General features: G+C 48.1%; 1 protein-coding gene across 1 annotated transcript in view; it reads left to right on the forward strand.

Annotated features, from left to right (window-relative positions):
* The window catches only part of PRKCQ (protein kinase C theta), a 437,429-nt gene that overhangs the window by 54,081 nt on the left and 359,317 nt on the right, over positions 1 to 24,031 (forward strand). Inside the window, exon 3 of the mRNA XM_069229272.1 lies at positions 20,027 to 20,226. Within this exon, the coding sequence (XP_069085373.1) occupies positions 20,027 to 20,226 (200 nt within the window). The remainder of the gene's footprint in view (positions 1 to 20,026; positions 20,227 to 24,031) is intronic.

Consider the following 24,031-nt stretch of genomic DNA (forward strand, 5'->3'; position numbering starts at 1 on the left):
TCCTGTGGTCAGATGGTTCCCCACTTGGCACGGCCCCATCTCCTTCACCGGCCAGTGATGATGCTGCAGAAAAGAGTGAAAAGTAAGGTTATGACCTCAACCTGAAGACAGTGTAATTACAAATCTGAGAGGCAAGAACATACCATCATGTCAACTGACCACCCGCATGTAGTGACTGCAAAGTGCCACCATCATGTGCCAATACAAAAACATGCATCCCATCTGGAATTCCAAAATAAACACATAGGCTCTCATTACAACTTTGGCAGTAAATGCTGCTTACCGCCGTGCAGAAGACCGCCAACACACCGCAGCAGCCGGGGAATTCCGCCACAGCTATTACGACCACAGCTCAGAATCCGGCAAAATCTAGACACCCACACAAGTCCGCCACACCAAAGGTCACTGATAAACTGTCGATAACAAAACCTCCACCGTCACGCCAACAGGAATTCGCCCACACTATCACGACCCACGAATCCACGCGGCGGTCTTTCAACCACGGTATTCCATTGGCGGTACACACCGCCGCACTCAAAATACACACACATTTACAAAACACAACCACATTGGACAAATTGAAATACACACACCTAATACACATACACACACCACGCCCACACACCTAATACAATACAAAACACCCACCCACATTACCCACAAACCCTTACTACCAAACAATTTGAAGAAGGTCAGAGAGAAAGCAAAGCAAAGACAACACCAGCATGCAGAGGCACACAACACCATCACACATACACATCCACGCACAAAACACCACACACCCCTAAACATCACCCCACACATCACAACACACACCACCTCACACATCACCCACACCACCCCATGGCACCACAAGGACAACCCGGGTTTTCTGAGGATGAGCTCAGGGTCATGGTGGAGGAAATCATCCGGGTAGAGCCACAGCTATTCGGATCACAGGTGCAGCACACCACCATATCTAGGAAGATAGAGCTATGGCGCAGAATCGTGGGCAGGGTCAATGCAGTGGGACAGCACCCAAGAACACGGGATGACATCAGGAAGAGGTGGAACGACCTACGGGGGAAGGTGAGTTCCGTGGTCTCAAGACACCACATTGCGGTTCAGAGGACTGGCGGCGGACCCCCACCTCCTCCCCCACAACTAACAACATGGGAGAAGCAGGTCTTGGCTATACTGCATCCTGAGGGCCTTGCAGGAGTAGCTGGAGGAATGGACTCTGGTAAGTCAAACCTTTAACTACTTCATCCCCCACCCTACCTGCATGCTATCACATACCCCCACCCTCGCCCTCACCCCCATCACTCCAACTCCTCACATATGTCCCACTATCAAAAACCACACATCCCAACACCAAGCCCTGCATGCAACAACAAAGCATGGACACCCATCACCAGTGCATGTCCACTACACATACCCACACAGACCCCTATACAATTATCACACAAGGTCCAACATAGGAATGAAAGCACTGGGGTACAGGGTCACCCACCCATTGCACACCATGGCAAACAAAGATGCAATAATCATGCCTTTACACTCCTGCAGGACCCCTAACCAACGTCACCGGACAGGAGGTTCTAGACATGTCCACTACACCCACAGAAAAGGCCCACAGTGATGACAGCAGCTCTGTCCAACTGGATCTAGATGACCAGCCCAGCCCATCTGGGACCTCGGGACAGTCTGTTCCCCTGACACAGTCACAGGTCACCACGGAGCCTCCCCCCTCAGGAAACACCAGCACAGCACCCACCCAGCATGCCCATACCTCTGTTCCCAGGACACGTCAAGCAGCAGTGTGTCCTTCACTACAGGGAACCCAGGCTAACTCACCACCCCAAGAACAGCAGGGACCTGGGCGCAGTGGTAGTGGGCACATGGTTCAGGGGACAGAGGCCCAGGAAAACTGGGGAACTGGGAGGGCTGCTGTGTGACAGGGGAGGACAGGCCCAGGGAACACACTCACCACAAGGCCCTCTCCAACATCATGGGAGCCTACCATCATTCCCAGGAGACGATGGCAACGCTACTGGCCAAGTTTCAGGAGACCCAGCGGCTGTGGGAGGAACAGCATTTGGGGTTCAGGGAGGAAAACTCAAATCCATCAATACCACTCTGGGCACCATTGTAGGGGTGCTGAAGGACCTCGTGAACACCAGGAGGGATACTGTGGCACAACATGTGGCCCCTGACACTAGCCTGGACGATGAACTGCCCATCACCTCCGCCGGCACTAGTGGACCGGAGGCACTGCCACAGGACCACGACACCAGCACCCCACCCCCTGCAGATGGAGAACCACCCCGCAAGCAGTCCCTGAGATCCAGGACAAAGACAGAGAACAATGCCAAGACCCCTGCCAAGAAATGAGACCACCCTGAATGTCATCCTTCTGTCCCACTTTGTCTCCCTGCCCATCCTTAAACTGCCCTAACTCCACTTCCTATGCCCCTTTGGACAATGCCCTTGTGAGACTAATAGACTGGACTCTGCTATGGACATTCCTCCACCATCACCCCTGACCATTTTCAACCCCCTCCACTATTTAGCACTTAAATAAACACCCTTGAATCACAAAACAATCTAGAGTCAGTCTGTGCTTTCACAATTGTATATTTGTAATAACTGAGGGAAATAGCAATGTCCATTGTATTGTCAACAAACCTATGTCACACAGCTCTAGTCCATGAGGTAACATAGCAGAGGTCACACATTGGGACCCACATCTGTGAAATCGAAAGGGAAAGTGACAAATCAGGGTCCATACACTGGGTGAAAGTGACAGACAGATGAGAGGTCGAACAATTTTATCAGATGTAGGAGGCAGTGATGTCTTCTTACCTGTGTCTCACTGGAAGTATTGATGGATCACGGTGTTTCTGTTGTCTATGTCCTCTTCTTCTGCCTCCTCTTCCTCACTGTCCACAGGCTCCACAGCTGCCACAACACCTCCATCTGGACCATCCTCCTGCAGAAAAGGCACCTGTCGTCGCAAAGCCAAGCTGTGCGGCATTCAGCAGGCCACGATGATCTGGCACACCTTCTTTGGTGAGTAGTATAGGGAACCACCTGTCATATGGAGGCACCTGAACCTGGCCTTCAGGAAGCCGAAGGTCCTCTCTATAACCCTCCAAGCTTGCCCATGTGCCCCATTGTAGCCTTCCTCTGCCCTTGTCCTGGAATTCTTCACTGGTGTCAGTAGCCATGACAGGTTGGGGTAGCCAGAGTCACCTGCAAATGTCGAGGGACAACTGTTAGACACACACTAACCCTTAGGGACAACCCAAGACCCAGACAACTATTCACACTGTATAGGGTCCATGTCCTCACCTAATAGCCACACAAGGTGCCCCTGGAGATGCTCCATCACATAAGGGATGCTGCTATTCCTCAGAATGTAAGCATCATGCACTGAGCCAGGAAACTTGGCGTTCACATGGGAGATGTACTGGTCGGCCAAACACACCATCTGCACATTCATTGAATGGTAACTCCTCCGGTTTCTGTACACCTGTTCACTCCTGCGGGGGGTACCAAGGCCACATGTGTCCCATCAATGGCACCTATGATGTTGGAGATATGTCCCAGGGCATAGAAGTCACCTTTCACTGTAGGCAAATCCTCCACCTGAGGGAAAACAATGTAGCTGCGCATGCGTTTCAGCAGGGCAGACAACACTCTGGACAACACGTTAGAGAACATTGGCTGGGACATGCCTGATTCAATGGCCACTGTTGCTTGAAAGGACCCACTTGCCAGGAAATGGAGTACTGACAGGACCTGCACTAGAGGGGGGATTCCTGTGGGATGGCGCATAGCTGACATCAGGTCTGACTCCCAACTGGGCACACAGTTCCTGGATTGTGGCACGATCAAGTCTGTAGGTGACTATTACATGTCGCTCTTCCATTGTCGACAGGTCCACCAGCGGTCTGTACACCGGAGGATGCTGCCGTCTCCTCACCTGCGCCAGCGGACGTGCTCTATGGATGAGAACAGCAATCAGAGGGTCAGCCAACACTGAGGTACGAAAAAAACAACTTTATTGCACACATTTATCAATCCGCAATTCCCCTGAAATGGCGGCTGCCTGACCTGTAATGTGGAGCAAGGGGATATGAGGTAACTGCGCTGGTGCTGTACTCCGTCGCGGTAGGCGGCTGAAGACTGTGTCGCAATCCTGCATTGGTTAACATTGGACCCTATGGGTCCCAGGAGCCAATGACGATGTACGCCGGTGGTGACAGTACGCACCGCCGCGGGCGTGACCGCCATTTTCTCTCTGTTCACTCACTTGATACCTGATCTTCGACATGAGAGGACCTACACTCCAAGTGCTGCTGTGACCTCAGTCTGGAAGCGACAATGGCTCATGTGTCTGGGGAAGGGGGCCCTGCCTTCAAATCGGAGGAGTTGGAGAAACTAGTGGATGGGGTCCTCCCCAGTACACGCTACTCTACGGTCCTCCAGACAAACAGGTGAGTACATTGTGAGCATGCTGTATGGGCAATGCCTGTTTGGAGTGGTGTGGATGGGGGGGAATGAGGCGTGCATGAAACAACGGAGAGTGTATGTGCGTCAGGGCAAGGGTGGGAACGTGGGCCAATGATTGTGACGGTCCGGACGGTTATTGTTTTTCCTTTTCCCCTATACTATTTCTGTAGGTCAGTGCCCACCAGTAGAATGATACTTGGCATGCCATCGCCAAGGACATCCGGGCCCTTGGGGTCCACCACAGACGGAGCACCCACTTCCGGAAAAGATGGGAGGACATTCGCCGCTGGAGCAAGAAGACCGCGGAGGCCCAGCTGGGGATGGCCTCCCAACGTGGGAGGGGTGCCCGTCGCACCATGACCCCCCTGATGTTCTAGATCCTGGCGGTGGCGTATCGGGAGTTGGATGGGCGCTTGAGGGAATCACAGCAGCCACAAGGGGGTGAGTACACTCACATCCATCTGATTCAGCGCACATTGGAGGTGTCTGGGTGGGGGAGGTGGGCTGCGAGTTCCCCTAGGCTAGGGCGAGCCTTGTAGGCAAGGACCCTTTGTGAGGCAGGCTCAGTGGCACCCCATCCCCACCAGTGGTAAGAGCCATCTACACCTAGTCATGCTCCTGTGACTTGCATGTGTGCAGCAATCGGGCATAGGCCTTGTAGCACATGTCCCTGTGATCAATTAGGGAACTCAAAGTGCATGGCGTAGTTCAGAGGGCTGCTGTGTCTGTAGTGTCGGCCAACGGTAGCAGTATTGCATGCACTCAACATGTCTTTCTACTTTCTTTCCCCCCTTTTTTGTGGTCTCCCTGTTCTTGTATGCATTAGCATCATCAGGCGGAGGAGCTGTGCCACCGGAGAGGGAGGGAGCTGCATCCCACATGGCCCTGGAGAGACTACGGACTCAAAATTCACCAGTGGGACGGAGGGCGAGGGGAGCTCCATGGTGGGGACAGGAGCTGAGACTAGTGTCACCGACTCCTCCTCTGATGGGAGCTCCCTTGCGGTGGCGGGCCCCTCTGTGCCCACCGCATCTATGGGTACAGCCCCCACCCCCCTACCAGCACCGCCCTCCCAGCAGCCCCTTAGCGTGTGCCCCGTGGCCGCTCACCCAGGAGGGTGGGCATCTCCTTCGCCCCAGGCTCCTCAGCCCCCCGCCCCAGTCAGCCCTGCTGCCCTCAGTCAGGAGGCCATTGACCTCCTCAGATTCCTCACTGTTGGGCAGTCTACCATTGTGAATGCCATCCAGGATGTAGAGAGGCAGTTGCAACAGACAAATGCATACCTGGAGGGCATGCTTTCTGGCCAGGCAGCCCAACAGCGAGCATTTCAAACTCTGGCCTCAGCACTGATGGCAGCCATTGTCCCTGTGTCCAACCTCCCCCCTCCAACTTCCTCCACCCAGACCCAATCCCCAGTACCTCAACCTATCCCAAGCACACCATCAGACCAGCATGCACACACCTCAACACACAAGGGTAGCTCTGGCAAACATAAGCACCTCACATCCCACAGGCACTCACACAAGCATCATACCCATGCACACATACCAACATCCACTGCCTCCACTGTGTCCCCCTCCTCCACGTCTCCCTCCTCCCTCCCTGTCACGACTCCACTCACACCTGCATGCACTACATCTTCAGCTACTACCTCCATCACCAGCACGCCCATCACCACACACCGCTCACGTGCACTCACCACCCCCACAACCATTCACACATCCCCTGTGTCCTCTCCCAGTGTGTCTGTGAGCCCTCCTCCCAAACCACATACCCACCCAACTGCCATCCACCTTACGACAGCCTCCAGCCCATGCACCTTCACCCAAAGTCAGCAAACGAACACCTCCTACAACCACTACCTCTTCCTTCACTCTCAAACCCCCTCCATCTACCCGTCCCAGTGTGTCTAAAAAAGTTTTCCTGTCAAACTTTGACCTCTTCCCTTCCCTTTACCTCCCCCACCCCTTCCGTCCCCTAGGGCCCGCCTTTCCAGGTCCCAACCCAGCACCTCAGCCACCACATCACCGGGAACAGTGGTGCCAGCAGTAACCGGCTTCTGGAGTGCACCAAGCAGCAGGGCAGGCAGTGTCCCAAGGAGCGAGGCCAAGGACATTCCCCCACCTCCAAAATAAAAGAAGTTACCCACAGCCCGGAGGGAGAAGGCCAAAACACCTGCCACCAAGGGCTCAGCCAGGACAACAGTTGGGAGTGGCAAGACAGCTGCACCACCATCCAAGGTGGGGAAGGGCCAGAGAAAGAAAGGAAAGTCACCGCCAACCTGCATGGTGGACAAGACAGCCACCGGCACCGCCACATGCACCGCCGCCACGGGCACCGCCGCCACGGGCACCGCCGCCAGCACCCAGGATACTGTGCCCTTCACCTGCACCGCAGACACTGTGCCCTTCAGCAGCAGCAAGTTCAGTGAGACCGCCACCAGCACCGCCGCTCAAGACACCTCCGCCAGCAGCAAGCTCAGTGAGCCCCCCACCAACACCGACGCTCAGGTCACCGCTGCCAGAAGCACGCTCAGTGAGCCCCCCACCAGCACCGCTGCCCAATGAGCGCCGCAAGCACCGCCCCTACTGAGCCCGCCGCCAGCACCGCCAGCGGCCACGCCTCATCCTGTGCCAGTGGCACCACCGCAGACATGGCTGCCATCCCCAGTGGTCATTCGTACGAGGCTGGTGGTCAGTTCCAGGGGCCTGGACAGCTTCCATGTTGCCCCACCGTTAGTGGAGTGTCAGATCCACTAACTCTGGCTTTGGCAGGAAGAAGCACTCTGTGCATAAAGACCCCATCCAGAACCAGTGGAGAAAGGCATCCACTACCTCTGTCCTCGGCAGGATGAAGCACTCTGGGCACAAAGCCCCCTCCAGAACCAGTGGAGAAAGGTATCCACTACCTCAGTCCTTGGCAGGATGAAGCACTCTGGGCACAAAGCTACCTCCGGAACCAGTGGAGTATCACATCCACTACCTCTGTCCTTGGCAGGATGAAGCACTCTGGGCACAAAGCCCCCTCCAAAACCAGTGGATAAAAGCATCCACTACCTCTGTCCGCGGCAGGATGAAGCACTCTGGGCACAAAGCCCCCTCCAGAACCAGTGGAGACTGTTATCCACTTGAGTGACTGTGGCTTTGCACTCCCTTTGCACTCCCCAGGATAAAGCAGTGGGCAAACCACCCACTGGAGAGACTTGTGAGACTGTGGCTTTGCACTCCCCAGGATACAGCAGTGGGCAAACCACTCACTGTTGAGACTTGGGAGACTGTGGCTTTGCACTCCCCAGGATACATCAATGGGCATGGAGCCCCTCGTGGAGCTGGTGTCATGCACTCATCCGGCTGAGGTGCTCCCCCCTGAGGTGCCTGTTTTATTTCGATCTGATGCCCCTGCAGTGTTCTCTCCATTTGGAACGGGTATCTTGTGTGGGCCTGGCCCATGCATTTTGGGCCTAGTGGTCCACGGACTATGTAGGTGCAGTACATGGACTTGAATTCTTGGTGTACATATTTGTTAATAGTGTATATATATTTTTGAGTAATGGATTTTTCATGGTTACAATCGTTCAACTCATTTCCTTTTGTCCGTGTGTTCTTCTAGTGGGGGTTGGGGGGGAATGTAACGTTCCAGCATGTATTGATGTGTGTGTTGTGTGTGAGGGTGGGGGTGTTGCATGTGTGTGTCACTCTCTTTTCCCTCCCCCCTCCCCTGTGTCCTAGGTGCAGTACTCACCGTGGTCGTCGCCGCCGTCGGTCGTGCTCCTGGTAGAGGAGCAGGAAGACTATAGCAGGGAGAATTTGGACTTCCGGCTCCATGGCTTCCTGGTTCCTCGTGGGGTGTGTAGAGGTAAGAGTTTTCCCTTCCAAGTCCTGTTTCTGCCGTGTTTTTGTTCGTGTTGAATCCACCCCGGAAAAGGTGGTGGACTGGCCTCTCATAATGTGTGGGCGGTACATTGTCTTCCGACCGTCTGTTGGCGGTGACCGCCATGCTGTTTGTTTGTACCGCCGTGGCGGTCGGAGTGTTAAAGTGGCTGTCTATGTTGGCGGTTTCCGCCGCGGTCATAATTCAATTTGTTTTACCGTCAGCCTGTTGGCGGTCTTACCGCCGCTTTAACACCGACCGCCAGGGTTGTAATGAGGGCCATAATATATTTCCGGTGTCACATTACTACAATGGCATTGATGACATCTACCTAGTAACCCAACTCACCACAACTAGGTGACCACTCCACAGCAAACTTGTGCAACATCCAGCACACCACATGGAACCAGTAGCCAAACTATGGCCCGCTCTGTAAGGTACCCTAACAATTACACTGACACATGACTATACAAACCTCGAAATTGCACTGATATGATGTCTCATGGACAACTGATGGTGCTAAAGAAAGGCAAACAGCAATGCTAAAATCATGCCATGTCTGGATTAGGTGACATGGAAACATCCATTTCACTAGGGATACAACACAACAACGTCGAGCTCCACAAGTCACACCTTACCAAAATGAGGCTAGGCTGGTATCTTCAAGGTCCACACAGATGTGGCACACATCTGAAATTTCAAAAACTACATGGAAGTCAGGTCCCATTGCTCATCCAGAGATGTCTCCAGAATACACACATGACTGTTCTACTAAGGCCCAGGATAGGCCCCTCAAGTTTCTCTTACACATGGCCATCTGTACTGTCCGTACAGGGGTAGGACATCCTCCACCAGCTTCTCCAGCTCTTCTGGTGAGACAGCAGGGGCCCTATCATCTGTTGGATGCGGCATGATTGCTCCCAGAGGTGGTACACAGCAGCTCATGTTGTGTAGGTATTGCTGGCAGGAGTCAAGTGAGGGAATCTGCAGAAAATGGTGGTGATGGGTGCCACGTAGACACCTGTCACCGCTGGCGGACACTGCCATTGGCCCAAGAGCACCACAGGCAGTAGTGTTAACCTATGGCAGTGTCCGCTGTAGTATGCAACTACCACCAGGACTACTTCCGCAGGCAGTCGCAGATGATTCCTAATGTCCAGTGGAGTGGGTCTGGCAGCCACCATTTTTGCGCCATTTAAAGCAATTACATGAAATGTTTTGATGCCTCACTAATGAAATAACTGATGTTCTGCAAGATATTGAGTACTGTCCTAGTCAGGTCATGTAAGTCAATCCTATTGCCAACCATATTGATATGTAGTCATGCTGATGAGACAACACACTTGTAGGTACAGCCACCACCCTCTCCCAAAAGTGTGATCTAGGAGGTTGTGCATTCAGTTCCAGGCAGTTCAGGTTGTCATCTGACCATGAGCTTCCTGTCCACAACGATGATAGTTACATATGTGTTAAATATGACGGCATTTAAGTCCCAGGAAGTGCAAGGCTTAGCTCTGGTGTGTTGGCACATAATGTTTTCAGAGACACGCATTATTGTGATATCACGTATCACATATGTTTCATGTCAAATGTGTGGGACACATTGAGTGACTGCCTTGTTTCTTTTATGACCGACATAGTAACCCTGGAAGAAGTATACCGTCCACTTGCTGACTTCCAGACCATGGAGGACAGATTTGTTATTCAGATCTACCACCCGGATAGGCAGACAATCATGGATCTATGTTGTCAGTTGGAGCCAGATCAGATGCAAGCCATCCGTCATCCAAATAGCATACGACCCATTGTACAAGTCATGTCACTGTTGCAATTCCTGGCCACAGGGTCCTTCCAAAATGCACTGGCCCTATCCACTGGAATGTCTCAGCATATGTTCAGTATGGTATTGAAGTATGTCCTCTCTGCACTGTTGAAACAGCTGGACAGCTACATCCGGTTTTCCCAACATGAGGATTTTGCACATGTGAAAGCAGAATTTTATGATTTCACACACATCCCACATATTGTGGGAGCCACTGATTGTAACCATGTATCCTTGGTTCCACCGCTTGGCACTGAACAGGTCTATCAGAACTGGAAAAACGTCCACTCTTTCAATGTCCAAGTAGTGTATTTGGGGGACCTCTACATTTACAAAGTATGTGCTTGGTACCCGGGTTCAGTCCAAAAGCCTTCATCATGCGGAATAGCACTAGTCCACAGCTGATGACATTACTGTACCCAGAGAGGGCCTGACTGGTTGGTAAGTCACATATGTCATTTGTGTATCTGTGTATCATGTCTGCTGTTAGTGACACTTTGCTCTGTACCTATGGTTGCACACATGTTGCCTTGCCTTACATGGGATTCTGCATACCCAAATCATCCCTGGTTGTTGACACCAGTGAGAAACTCAACTACGCCAGGGGAAGTCCGCTTCAATGAGGCTTATGAGAGAACATGCTGTGTCGTGCAGTGGGCTTTTGGGCTCCTAAAGGTATTAACAAAACAGGTGGAGCCCTCCTCTACTCACCCGCAAACGTTTGTAAGATCATTATAGCCTGCTGCATGCTCCACAACCTTGCCCTGAGGAGGAACATCCCATAAATTCCTGATGAGGGAGAGCTGGCAGTGCCATGGGGTGAGAATCCGGAAATTCCAAGTGAGGATGACAGCGATGAGGATGGAGGTGGGGACATATGGGCAGATATCAGCAATCAGTACTTCACCTGAGTGTAAGTACCTGATATTCTGTCATTACTCAGACTGCATGGGGTACTGTACAGGTACTGTAATGTTGTGACAGGTGTGTCACTTACCGTGAGACAGAACATTTTATGCAATGCATCATAGAGCAAAGGCTTGTTGGCTACATCAGACTTGAAGATGTCTCTCTCTTGAGCATCTTCTATGATATGTGCAGTCATATTGCACTGTCAGTGTTAACACAGAAGATTTAGCTGACTTTTGAGTTTAATGAATGCCTTTGTCTGCCTAAACGCCTTGTAAGTGACTTTTTCCTTCCAGGTCTCATCCCCGTGCCATCCTCAAGAGGACATTTCTGAATTGTGTCACTGACAGGTAAAAGTGGCTACTCTGACATGTGAAAGGCCCATGTAAAGGATCCAGGTACTGTTTGTTACAAATTTGGTTTGTGTTGGTACCATGCCCAGGCTTCCTGGACAGTGGGAGGGGAGTTTCCAGACCTTGAGAATGGACCTGTTTGGCCTGGTATGTTCATCCAATGGTCTCATGTGTGTGGGCATGTGCCCTTGTGGCATGTCTTTGTGGCCAATCCTTGCATTTTCCCTTCACATTGTGTGGACATTGTTACTATGTGCCCTGTATGTAGCTGTCGATGTGTTTCCTCATTTTAGGCCACAATGGCTGTGCTATTAGACTGACATAGGTGTGTGACATGGCAGTGGATGGCTAACCATTGTAATAGGATGGGCCTCAGACTAGGAATCATTGTACAGTCCTCTGTGTCATGGGGTATGTCAAGTTGGATAGACATGGTTTTGGTATGGGCTAGTGGGCAAACTGGGACTATGGCCCTCATTTCAACATTGGCGGGCGGCAAGCACCGCCCGCCAAGTTGAAACCGCCGGGCGGCCGCCAATGCAGCCGCACTCCTGCGGGGTCTATTTGGAGATCCCTGCTGGGCCGGCGGGCGGAAACCTGGTTTCCGCCCGCCGACCCAGCGGGGATCTTGCCCGCAACACGGGAGCCGGCTCCAAATGGAGCCAGCGGTGTTGCGGCTGTGGGACGGGTGCAGTTGCACCCGTCGCGCTTTTCACTATCTGCTATGCAGACAGTGAAAAGCTCCATGGGGCCGTGGCAGTGGGCCCCGTGACTCCCCTTTCTGCCAGCCTTTTCATGGCAGTTCATACCGCCACGAAAAGGCTGGCGGGAGGGGGATTCGTAATCCCCTGGGCAGCGCTGCCCTGGGGATTACAACCACTGGGACAAAAGTGGCGGGAAACCGCCGGGGCAAAAGTGGCGGGAAACCGCCGGTCCCGGTGGTGCGACCGCAGCGCTTCCGCCGTGGTCATAATGCTTGAGTTTGTACCGCCAGCCTGTTGGCGGTACAAACTCCAGGGTTGTAATGAGGGCCTATATCTACCGAGCTTTTTGCCTATCCTATGATATAGGGTCTGACATAGCTATTTTTACTATGGTAAGGTGGACAGTAAATTGGGATATCTCTACAAGTGTATTAATGTTCATTCATTCTTGGCTATTACAGTCCAGACATGTTTGCAGCCTATAGGCTGTACATTGCAAAAAAATAGTTTTTAAGTGAAAGGCCACTTGTGTTTTTGTATTGGAAGTGATATTCAGACTGACCCAGCCTGTGATCTGTCCCTCCTTACATTGATATTCTCACACATACCTCATTAACATCACATTCTTTTTACATTATACATCCCAATACATTTAGAAAAAATACATATTGGACATCGAGTGCTCATTGTGTTTATTTACAGGTGTTCTTGAGTTAAAGGTGCAAAGTAATGAGTAATAACAAACACAAACAGTGAAGAGCTCAGTAATGGTGGATGTAGTGCTGAGAGTAGCTACAACAACAATTGAAGTCCGAAGTCCAGAGTCCTACCATCCTGGAAAATGGTAAGTGTATACGAATGGTTGCCTGAGATGTTGATGCAACAGGGCTGGAAGGAGTTGTTGTGGTCAGGGTGTGGCTGACTGGTGTCATCTGACCTCAACGTCCACATGTCCAGGAGTTGTATACTCACCATGGGCTTCATCCTGGGGGGACTGGCTGTCTCTGGAGAGATCTCTATCTTCCCAATTGCAGATAGACCTATTGAGTGATGGCCAGCATGTTACAGTTTGTATTGTGACATGTACCTCCAACTGTTTACAGTGACATGTGTTACATGGCAAATACACATTGGCTTTGCATGTTTCCCTTAATGTGAGAGGCACACCTGGTATCAAATATATGTACCTGACATTAACGGTGATGACAAATTCTATTTCAAGTCACCTTGCCACAAGTTTTGTGTGTATCTTGGTTCTTTGATAACTGTCCATGGACGTCTGTTATTCCAGCAGTGCAGTGTAATCAGTGGCTGGACATGATGTGGCTTAGCTCATCTTGGGACCTAGTAGACTGTCATGCTTGCAGACCCAGGACCATGTATTTGAATATGTTACTTGTCAACAAGTGGTAAGTGCATTTTGTGTTTGTTTACTGTCACATGCATTTCAGGAGGCATCTTGGTGCCTTTGTTTGTCTGTCAGTAATTTTACACGCAGGTTGGGCTGTCCGAATTGTCCACACCATTTTCATCTTGGCTTATCTATTCAAGATGGATCTACTTGATTTGCCATATCATAGAGTGTACCATGATCTGTAAGTTGGTCCCTCCCAAGTAGGTAAACTTCATTAGTGAATTGACAGTCAGCAACACAATGTCATTGTGGACACTGGCCTGGTGTATGGAATGTAAGCAAATGGCCCTCCTGGGTTTTCAATTTATGTAACAATAACTACAACAAACAGCATACATAATTCATCCTCTCAGGTGCATTAATTTTCATTGTGAGGGGATGTGGGAGGATGTTTGTACAGATGCGCATTGGGCAGGTATTTTACTTTGGGTAGACCGTGCCTTCTGGTCTTATCATTGCTGTCTTTGCCTGTTCTTCCCACACAGTATACAGATGGGATGCCCTCGGGTGAGAACAGTTCAGTAGCTGAGTAGAGAGAGAAGGGTCATAGTAGGTTAACACACAGTTGTGGCTGAGTAGAGTGACATTCCCAGTACCTTCTGGCCTAAGCATTGCTATATTTGCCTGTCCTCTCCACACAGTATACAGATGGGATGCCCTCAGGTGAGAACAGTTCAGTAGCTGAGTAGAGGGAGAAGGGTCATAGTAGGTTAGCACACAGTTGTGGCTGAGTAGAGTGACATTCCCAGTACCTTCTGGCCTAAGCATTGCTATATTTGCCTGTCCTCCTACACAGTGTACAGATGGGATACCCTCAGGTGAGTACAGTTCAGTAGCTGAGTAGAGGGAAAAGGGTCGTAGTAGGTGAGTACATATTTGTGGCTAAGTGGAGTGACATTCCGAGTGCCTTCTGGCCTTAGCTGGCAGTTGTAGTGTTGTCAGTCTCTGCGGACACCCAGTTTATTGATATGTTATCCACCCAGGTGGGTCTCATTAAAATGTTGGAGGCCAGTCAGGGATCTATTGACAGGTGGAGTCTGGCCTTTTAAGTTGGGTGACATTGTAGGTGGGTAAAGGTGAGCATTGGGCATCCATGGCATTCCATTTGGGGGACACATTTTGTAGTTGAGACTTACCCGACTCGACTCCCAGGTATTCCTGTCAAGCCCTCAGGATGTAGAATGGCCAAGACTTCCTCCCATGTTGTGAACTGTGGGGGAAGGGCCCTATGCCAGTCTTGTGTACTGCCAGCTGGTGCCTAGACGCCATGGAATGGAACTTGCACCTGAGGTCGTTCCACCTGTTCCAGATGTTGTCCTAGATGCCTACAGAATTCAATTTGTCGGCTATTCTATTTTCCAGGCGATAGTGGTCTGCTAGACTTCAGCTCCAAATATATGTGGCTCTACTCTAATAAATTCATCTACCGTGAACCCTTAACTCCTCATCAGTGAATCGTGGGTGTTTTTGTGGTAACATGGTGGTGTATATAAAGTGGGGAAATGGTTAAAAATACATTTGTAGGTGCTGTGTCATGAGTGGGTGGCATGCAGTGAAATGTGTGATAGTATGAAAATATGTGTTTCGGGTGTGCAGTGCTTATCTTGTTGCTTTCACTACAGTTGTTGTGTTCTGCGGTGTGGAGGCAAAGGATTGTGGTGTGTGAAGGGTGTGTTTTTTAGTGTGGTTGGTGGGTGTGTTGAGTGTGTGTATGTGTGTCAGCTGTGTTGTTTTCAAATCTTTCCAATGTGGTGTTTTGTATTACTGTGGGGACCGCCAAGCAACGCGGTTCTCACTGCCATGGCACTTTCTGAGTTGTAACAGGTTCGGTGATTGGTTTTTGGGATGGCGGTGTCGGCGATCGGACTGCTCCTTTCCTGCCCTCCAGGGTCCTGGCGGAGTTGGAATTTTGGCGGGCTTGGCTGTGTAACTTGTAAAACCGCCAACATGGTGGTCTTTTGGCGGCCACCACGATGGCGGTCTTGCAGTCAGACCGCCAAACTCGTAATGAGGCCCATTGTCTTCTGGCAATAGCTCACATGACTTTTGAATATGAGGTATAACCTCAGGGTCAATTTTGATGCAAGATACTGGCAAATTAATTTCTCCTAGTTTTCATGAAAAAAATGTATTACTTTGTGCACCATTAACTATTGGCTGCATACTGTCCACGTCCCTATGTAAATGTGTTTGGCTACTTAAGGCCTTTGCAGGGTTTTCAGCATTGAGCGAGAATCATTGGATCACATGATATGGTCATGCAGTAATATTAAGAAAGATCTTAACTGTGGTATTATACTGAATTGGTCAAGTTAATGAAAGGTCTGTGTAAAATTTTGTGCGATTGTATGGGCCCGAAACCTTGTATTATATTTTTTTCAAGCTGAAAATGGTTTGCAGGAAACACTCTAAACATCTAAAAACCCTCTTGCTCAAACAATCCTTTGCCTGATTACTTGGATCGCAGGATGCCCTGACTAAGGGGGTCATTAGGAATTTGGCAGACGGAAACATCCATCCGCCAAACTCCTGATGAGTACACCCCCTTGGTGCTGGTGGTCTCCCCACCAGCCCCATTACACTTTTCCGGCGTTCAGCCCAGTGGGAAAGGTGCAGCAGCGTTGTTCCCGGCTCATAATTGAGCCGGCGGTAATGCTACCACACACAGGGTGCACTAGCAGAGCAGACAGTGCACATTTCAAGGGTGCTGGGCAGGGGGACCCCTGCACTTGTTCTCCGCCAGCCCTTTTATGGTGGTCAGACCACCATGAAAAGGCTTCGGGAGAACAAGGTTGTAATCAGCACAGCGGCGCTAACTTCACCACCGCTGTGGCTGACTACAACCATGACCGCCGTCATCCCGTCAGGATCAGTGATCCTGGTGGAGATGGTGGTCTTTTTGGTGGTCCATCCAACAAACCCTTAATTTGACGGTTGGACAGTCAAAGCTGTAGCGGTCTGGATCACCACCATGAGTCTGGAGGTTTAATGACTGCCAGAATCTTAATTAGACCCCAATAGTTTGGGTTAAGAAGCCCACCATGTATTTTTTTGCCTCAAACCCAATATACAGACTGTCATCTACTTTGTATAGTCCATAAACCTCCTTCTACCTTCCCCAGCCAAACTCATTCCAAAAACACTGCTATTTCATTAACAGTCACAAAAACTGTATTATTTCTAACAGGAAAAGTTACCATGCTATCTACTGTTGAAGCTGCAATTTCAAATAGAGTTACAACAACCATACACTTATGGACTTACCACCCCAAGATGATATGTGCAACTGCACACTTGGAGGCATATTTATAAATGAGGTTGTGTCGCTCTTGTACCATGCAACGTGGTGCTTGCATGACGCAAGCCCAAAATGTGATTTATGAAGCCACACAAGGCCACCTTGCTTGGCCCTGAATGGCTTCATAAATCTGGAGTAACGCAATGCAGCGCTAATCACTGCAGTGTGTCTGTCTGCTCCAGGGAGGCATTCCATGGGTGTTGCATGGTTGTTTCCCACATTCCCACATGATGCATTTCCAAACGTACCAGGAGTAGTAGACCTGAGAATGTCCTAAAATGCTGCGCCTTCCCAGTTGGGGCATAAAGAGGCGTAATATCTTTATTTCTCCTTGTTTTACCTCTTTCTGTGTGTGCTAAATTCTGCCTCAGGGGATTGTTTTGCACAGGAAGGTGCCCTTTCTCCTAACGGCGCAGGTACCCTTGCACCTTAGTGCAAGAGTGCCTGCATTGGTGCTAGGCAACCAAAATTTCTCCAGCACAGGGACAAAGTTAGGAATGCACCATATTCTTTTAAATATGGTACATTCCTGCCATCCCCCCATCATGCAGTAAGGCACAGCAATGTGACCATGTTATATGGCCATAAATATGACCCGAAATATCTATATTAGGCAAGGTGACTGGAATTATGTGGCAGTGGAGGACCAAATTATGTGTTAGGCTTGACTAAACTGCTGCAACAAAGTTAAACCATGTAGCATAATGCAGCACATTTTGTGATACAATTACTTAATTATTTTCTCACTTTTACAAACGGTAACAATGTCTGGCCAAGGATTTCACTAAAGGTGGACTGCTCAATACTTGTTTAACACTCAAATGTAGCAATAAGCAATTGAAAAATAACCAGTCAGCTATGTGAAGGGCTTTTCAGTGTACAAGAACACATATCACCATGTTTTTAGTAATGTTTGATCCACTTGAGGTAAAAAAAAAAAAATTGTTATTAAAGTCTGCAGATTATACAGTTAATTTACTATGTGACAAATCCATATTTATGCAGAAATGCTGCGACCGCATAATGGCATCATTCCAGTGATCCTGATAATAAGTTAATTTATGGTGCACACATGAGACAATAGTTGGCAATCTCTCTCTCTCCCTCAAAACACAAAAATAATCCCCTTTCTTTGTTTCTCTTGTCTGTGTTCTCTTGGGTTCGTCTCTTAACTGGAGAAGCTCTCCATTCACTAAGGAGATGAATTACAGGGGTAGCTAGTAAGTGTTGTGGGCATATGTGATGTGTACCTATCTGCCCTTACTCTCAAGATTGTCTGGGAAGATTTATCGTACATATTAGGGGAAAACACCAGTTTCTCGTCATGAGCCAACAGATATATCAATCAATCAATCAGGATTTATAACGAGTAGCAAATCACCTGTGAGGGTCTCAAGGCGCTGGCATTGCTAGCTGCTTTGCGGTCCTCTGTTAATTCGAACAGCCATGTCTTGAGTCCTTTTCTGAATTCCCAGAGCAATGCAGCATTCGTGAGGTGCAGGAGAAGGTTGTTTAAGGCTTTGGCTGCCAGGTAAGAGAAGGAGTGTCCTCCACTGTTGGATCAGCGGATCTGGGCGGTATCTGTGAGTAAAAGGGAGGCAGATTGCAGGTGTCTGGTTGGTTGGTGAAAGATCATTTGTTTGTTGATGCCTGTCTTTCATTGTGCATGGTTTGGTATGCATGGGTCAGCATCTTGAACTCTCCTCGCTTCTGGACCGGGAGCCATTGTAGTGTCTTTAGGTGTGGGGTGATGGGAGTCCATCTGGGGAGGCCAAGGATAAGTCTTGCCTCTGAGTTTTGTATTGTCTGTAGTCTCTTCAGGACGCATGCAGTGATTCCTATGTAAAGAGTATTACTGTAGTCCAGCCTGCTGGTGATGAGGGCTTGAGTGACGATCCTTCTGGTGTTGATTGGGAGCCACCTGAAGATCATACCGAGCAGGCGTATGGTGTGGAAGCAGGCGGACAAGACTTTGTTTACCTGTTTCTACATAGATAATCCTGCTGTCCAGTATGATGGTGAGGTTGTAGTCATGGTCTGTCAGGGCGGTAGAAAGGCCGAGTTCATCGGGCCACCAAGTGTGGCTCCAAGGTGAGGTCTTGTTCTCAAAGATGAGGATTTCTGTCTTGCCATGTGGAGCTTTTTCCTTCATCCGGTCGTCGACAGTCACTATACATCTGTGGAAGTTTGTTCTGGTGGTGGAGGGGTCTTCGGAAAGAGAGAGATTGAGCTGGGTGTCATCAGCATAGGAGATGATGTTGAGCCCATGCGGTCTGATAATGATGGCCAGGGGGGTCATGTACATGTTGAAGAGGGTAGGGCTGAGGGGCAATCTCTGTGGGACACCTCATTAATAAGGATTATTTTATTGTTTTTTTAAAGGTTTACATTTTTGGTTTACACATTGCCTCCCTTAGATTTATAATGTGATGCAGCATTCCAGAGCATGTAGAAGCTAGTGTAACCACTGATCTTTTCAATATTTATAATGAATTCCCTAAGTCCACTGGTCATTATGATGTCTCAACAGTTACTTAGATTTCTTTATTGACTAGCCTATTATGGATGCATGTCAGTGATGGTCTTTTCTCTGCTTAGAGGCTTCTTAAGAGTGATTAATCCTTAATGGTGTTTGTATCAGAAAAGTCCCCCGGAGTATCTCTAGCCATGAATAGTTTTTTCAAGTAAACATTCCTGCTTTTCCCCATGTTCTTTTTATTTTATGAGTTTGTACTATTTGAACCTGGAGCTCGGGAAGAAAGTGAGAAGCAAAGCATCAGGAAATGAATGCATATCTTATGGTAACAAATACATCTACATTTGCTAGCGTTTGTAAACCTAAGACATAAGCAAAACTTGCCTATTGAGTTTTATAAAGTGTTCCCAAGTCGAAATGTTACATATGCAGACTGAGTAGATACTTAGAGTTATTGTCCTGATATAATGTTCAAGTTTGAGGCATACACTTCGTTGTAATTTATTGATCTCATACAGAGCCTTCTGCAACATGAATAACCAGCAAGAAATCACTCATTGCCTCTTGTTGAAAAACATCCCATTATTCAGTTAGTTGTCTATAACTTAGATATTATTTACAAACTGAAGGTACTTAATATTTTAATAAGAATAAGTAATTGACACATTTTTTTTTGTTCACAGAGGATGGGCAACATTACATCCAAAAGAAGCCAACCATGTTCCCCCCATGGAGCAGCCCATTCGATACCCACATCAACAAGGGCCGGGTCATGCACATTGTTGTCAAAGGAAAAAGCACGGACACTACCTTCGAAACCACTGTGGAGCTGAACTTGCTAGCAGAGAGATGCAAGAAGAACAATGGGAAAACAGAAATCTGGGTGTGTACCCATAGGCAAAAAATGTGAGCATTTAAATACCAGGAAATCACAGAAGTTTTTGTACACAGAAGGACTGCATAAATTCGGTTTTGAATCTTGAACTCAACCTAATTTTAATAGGGTCATAAAACATTCTCAAATTCAGTATAATATCTGTTTTTAAAGGATACATACCTTACCATTACCACCATTGCCATTTCCCTATTTTCATAAAACTAATATTTATATATTATAAATGTACATTTTTATTAACTCATATTCAATGTACAATTGTATCATCCTGTCGAGGTCTAGTTTTAAAATAGCCTTTTCATGCACAAATACTGCTTGAAAAGAAAGAACACAGTCACACAAACGGCCAATATTGTTTCCAAAGATAATTATAGGCCACAACTCTATGTTTTAGGTATACATTTTAATTGAGACAATTGCCATTTCAGTTGACATGACATACATTGGTTCCACATCTCACAGTCTGCCTTGGGAACATTCCATTCTCGGGATTTGCAAGCCACATTAATTAAATGAACCTTTCTGTGTAGAGAAAAAAAGTGGTCCTTTTTGTCCAGTCCTGCACTTCTAACAATCACAAAAAAATAGACACGCCTGAATACTCCTTTCTTTAATTACATCTGCTTGAGATTTGAGAAAAAGAAAAAAATGATGGGTGAAATGCTTGAATTAATCTTAGCCGCTAAGTCCATTATATTGTATTGCATTTTATTGAAAGAGAATGTGAGAAAAAGGGGTGCCATTATAACGTTCATCAAAACAATATTTGCAGCACTTAAGAAATGAAATCCGTCGAAGACAATTAAAGGATTGTTTTTAAAAATAAATTGTATTTTTAAATAAGCAGAAAATACTATATAATTAATACACATTTTAGTGTAAATTAATTATATTGACTGGGCTGTATGCCAACCTATTATTTAAAAAAATATAGAGATCAGTACTATTTTGAGTAGATTCCAACCATAGAAACACCTAACACCTACAGAATTATGATTTAACACAACTATTGACCTAACGCTGGAGTCTATTTCTAAATCTATGGCCCAATAAATCTTTCCTTTCTTGTTCTGAGGAGTGAGGAGACATTCTTTAAATTTCGTACTACAAATTACAGTGCAACCTGTGGCCACACTTTAAATCTCAGAAACCAAATAAAGTTCAAGGAACTTTATTACAGACCAGTGGCGGCCGGCAGCTTTGGGAGGGGGGCGGGCGGGGCACACACACACACACACAGACTAATTATTTCACACACAGACACGCAAGCACGCTCATCCATTAAGAACACTCATTCCATTCAAACATGCACGCATGCACCAAACATTCATTTTACACGATCACACACATTCATTCTTTCACACACACACGCACGCACGCACTCACATCCATTAACAACACTCATAACACTCAAACATGCACGCGTGCACCAAACATTCAATGTAAAACATAACACACATATACACACACACACACACACACACTTACCTTTAGCCTCCAGGTCCCAGGAGGGTTGGGACTGCTGCCTTCCCTCATTGGGTGACCAGCCTCGTCACAGAGTGGGATGGGGTCAGTGAGACTGCTGACCCCACCCCACTCTGTGACGAAGTGTCACTGATTGACACTCGCCCTGGGCACTTCAGGGCTTAAACCTGAAGCGCCCAGGGAGAGTGTCAATGGGTGACGCTTTCCTCGTCACCCAGGGGAGGGCCACGAGGCACCTTTGCTGGGCCGAGGAGGTCACGCCCATAGGGGTTGTGATCTCCTCAGCCCAGCAAAGTTCAGCTCAGGCAGCCAGGAGTCTGCGCAAATCGTGCATGTCTCACTCCTGGCTGCCTGACCTGAACATGAAGAGTGTCTGTCAGGCTGACCTTTGTTCAGCCTGACAGACACTCTTCATGGGGTGGGGGGGGCGTGGCCCCTCCGCCCTAAAGGACGGGCCGCCACTGTTACAGACTCAATGTCAAACTTACATATATGAGTCTCCAAATCATAGTGTAGATATACAGAATAACCAAAGGAGAATTAAAATGTCACACTACATTGAATTTAACCAGCATATATCATACCACCATTTCAATAGTGATAATGCAAAAAATAAGGAATGACATTGATGCATCAAGTCCAAATCCAAGTTTTCCTGTCTAACCATTATTCTAATATCTATGAAATTCAGGGAAAAAGAACTTCTGTAGAAGCTTCTGTCAAGAGAGGGGAGGTGGCATAGTAATTAAAGTCTGAGGTCTATACGTCAGAAAGGTCCACTCTCAGCAAAGGACACAGAGCATCTGAATAATTCTACTGCTAAACCACACTTAAAACCTAATTCTTCCAAAGGTGACATTATTGCCCCAAACTTCCAACTGAGAAACAAGATGGCAAATCAATTAATTGACACTGTAGCGTTCTGAAGTCTTCGACATTCAACCTTCACCGTGATTAGGTGCTGTTTCAAGCTCAGTTTGGTCTCCAACAGCTTCTCTGACCTGCCCCTGTTGTCTCTGTCGCACCACTGGTTCCTCTGGAACAGGTGCTGTCATATCAAGAGGATACTCAACTCTGTTGGGAATGTGAAGCATGGATCCAGTTGGGGAGACCTCCACACAGCAGTTGTAACCAGGTTCACCTGGTAAGGCCCACACCAATGGGGTTCTAGACAAATCTTTCTGACATATTTCTTCACCAAGACCCAATTGCCGGGATTAAGGTCATGGCATTGATGTGAAGAGGCTGTGGCTGCTCTAACCTAATGAGACAAAGAATGCACCACATTAGCTAATCCCTTGCCACAGTCTAGGACTGTAATATTCACAAGTGCATTTGCAGGAATCACTGGCACTCTCATTGCCCTCCCCATTATGATCTCATCGGGTGACAGTCCAGTCTTTCAATCAGGTACACTCCGCAGACTTATTAATATAAGAGGCAGAGCATCAGGCCATTTCAATGATGTTGCAGCACACACTTTTGCCAGTCTGGATTTCAGCCTGCCATTCACCTGCTCCACAAGACCTGGAGCCTCAGGTCTATAACTGTTCCATTTGCAGTTCTGCACGCAGCACTTTCAGGATCTCATTGTTAAAATGAGTCCCTAGATCTGATTCCAAAAGGGTTGGAAAACCAAATCTGGGGATGAGTTCCCTCAATAACAATCTAGCTACAGTCAGACTATCATTTTGTCTAGTTGAGTAAACTTTGATCCAATGAGAAAAGATACACACTACAACCAAAACATCTCTCAAGCAATTGCACACAGGCATTTCAATGAAATCCATTTGTATCCTGTTAAAAAGTCCTCCTCATCTTCCAGTGTGACTCAATGTAACTTCAGTTCTCTTACGAACATTGTTCTACAGACACACAACAACCTGTGGAACAACACTTCAGCCATCAATCTGAATTTAGGATTGAACCAAGTTTGTCTAAAAAACCTTATCATAGCATCCCTACCAATATGAGCTGGGCCGTGGAAATGTCTTTCATGGAAGGTAAGAGACTATTTGGTGTTGGAGGTAGCATGTTTTGTTTGGCTGATGCGAGGCCCTGGCCAGGCAGAACCTACCACTCCAGTCAGGAGTGAGTGATTAAGCTCACTGTATAACTTGCGCTCACCCTTGGGTAGCTTGGCACTGAACAGTCAAGCTTATCACAGGGGCAATGTGTAAAGCATTGGCACAGCATTTCCACGCAACACATACATTGAGTGTCACAAAAGAGACTTCACAGGAGGTGTATGTAAATAAAGTTTGTATTCAACACACACATTAGTTAACACAACATGAACATCATGTAA

The sequence above is a fragment of the Pleurodeles waltl genome, chromosome 4_1 (genome assembly GCF_031143425.1).
Source record: "Pleurodeles waltl isolate 20211129_DDA chromosome 4_1, aPleWal1.hap1.20221129, whole genome shotgun sequence".
Classification (NCBI taxonomy): Eukaryota; Metazoa; Chordata; class Amphibia; order Caudata; family Salamandridae; genus Pleurodeles; species Pleurodeles waltl.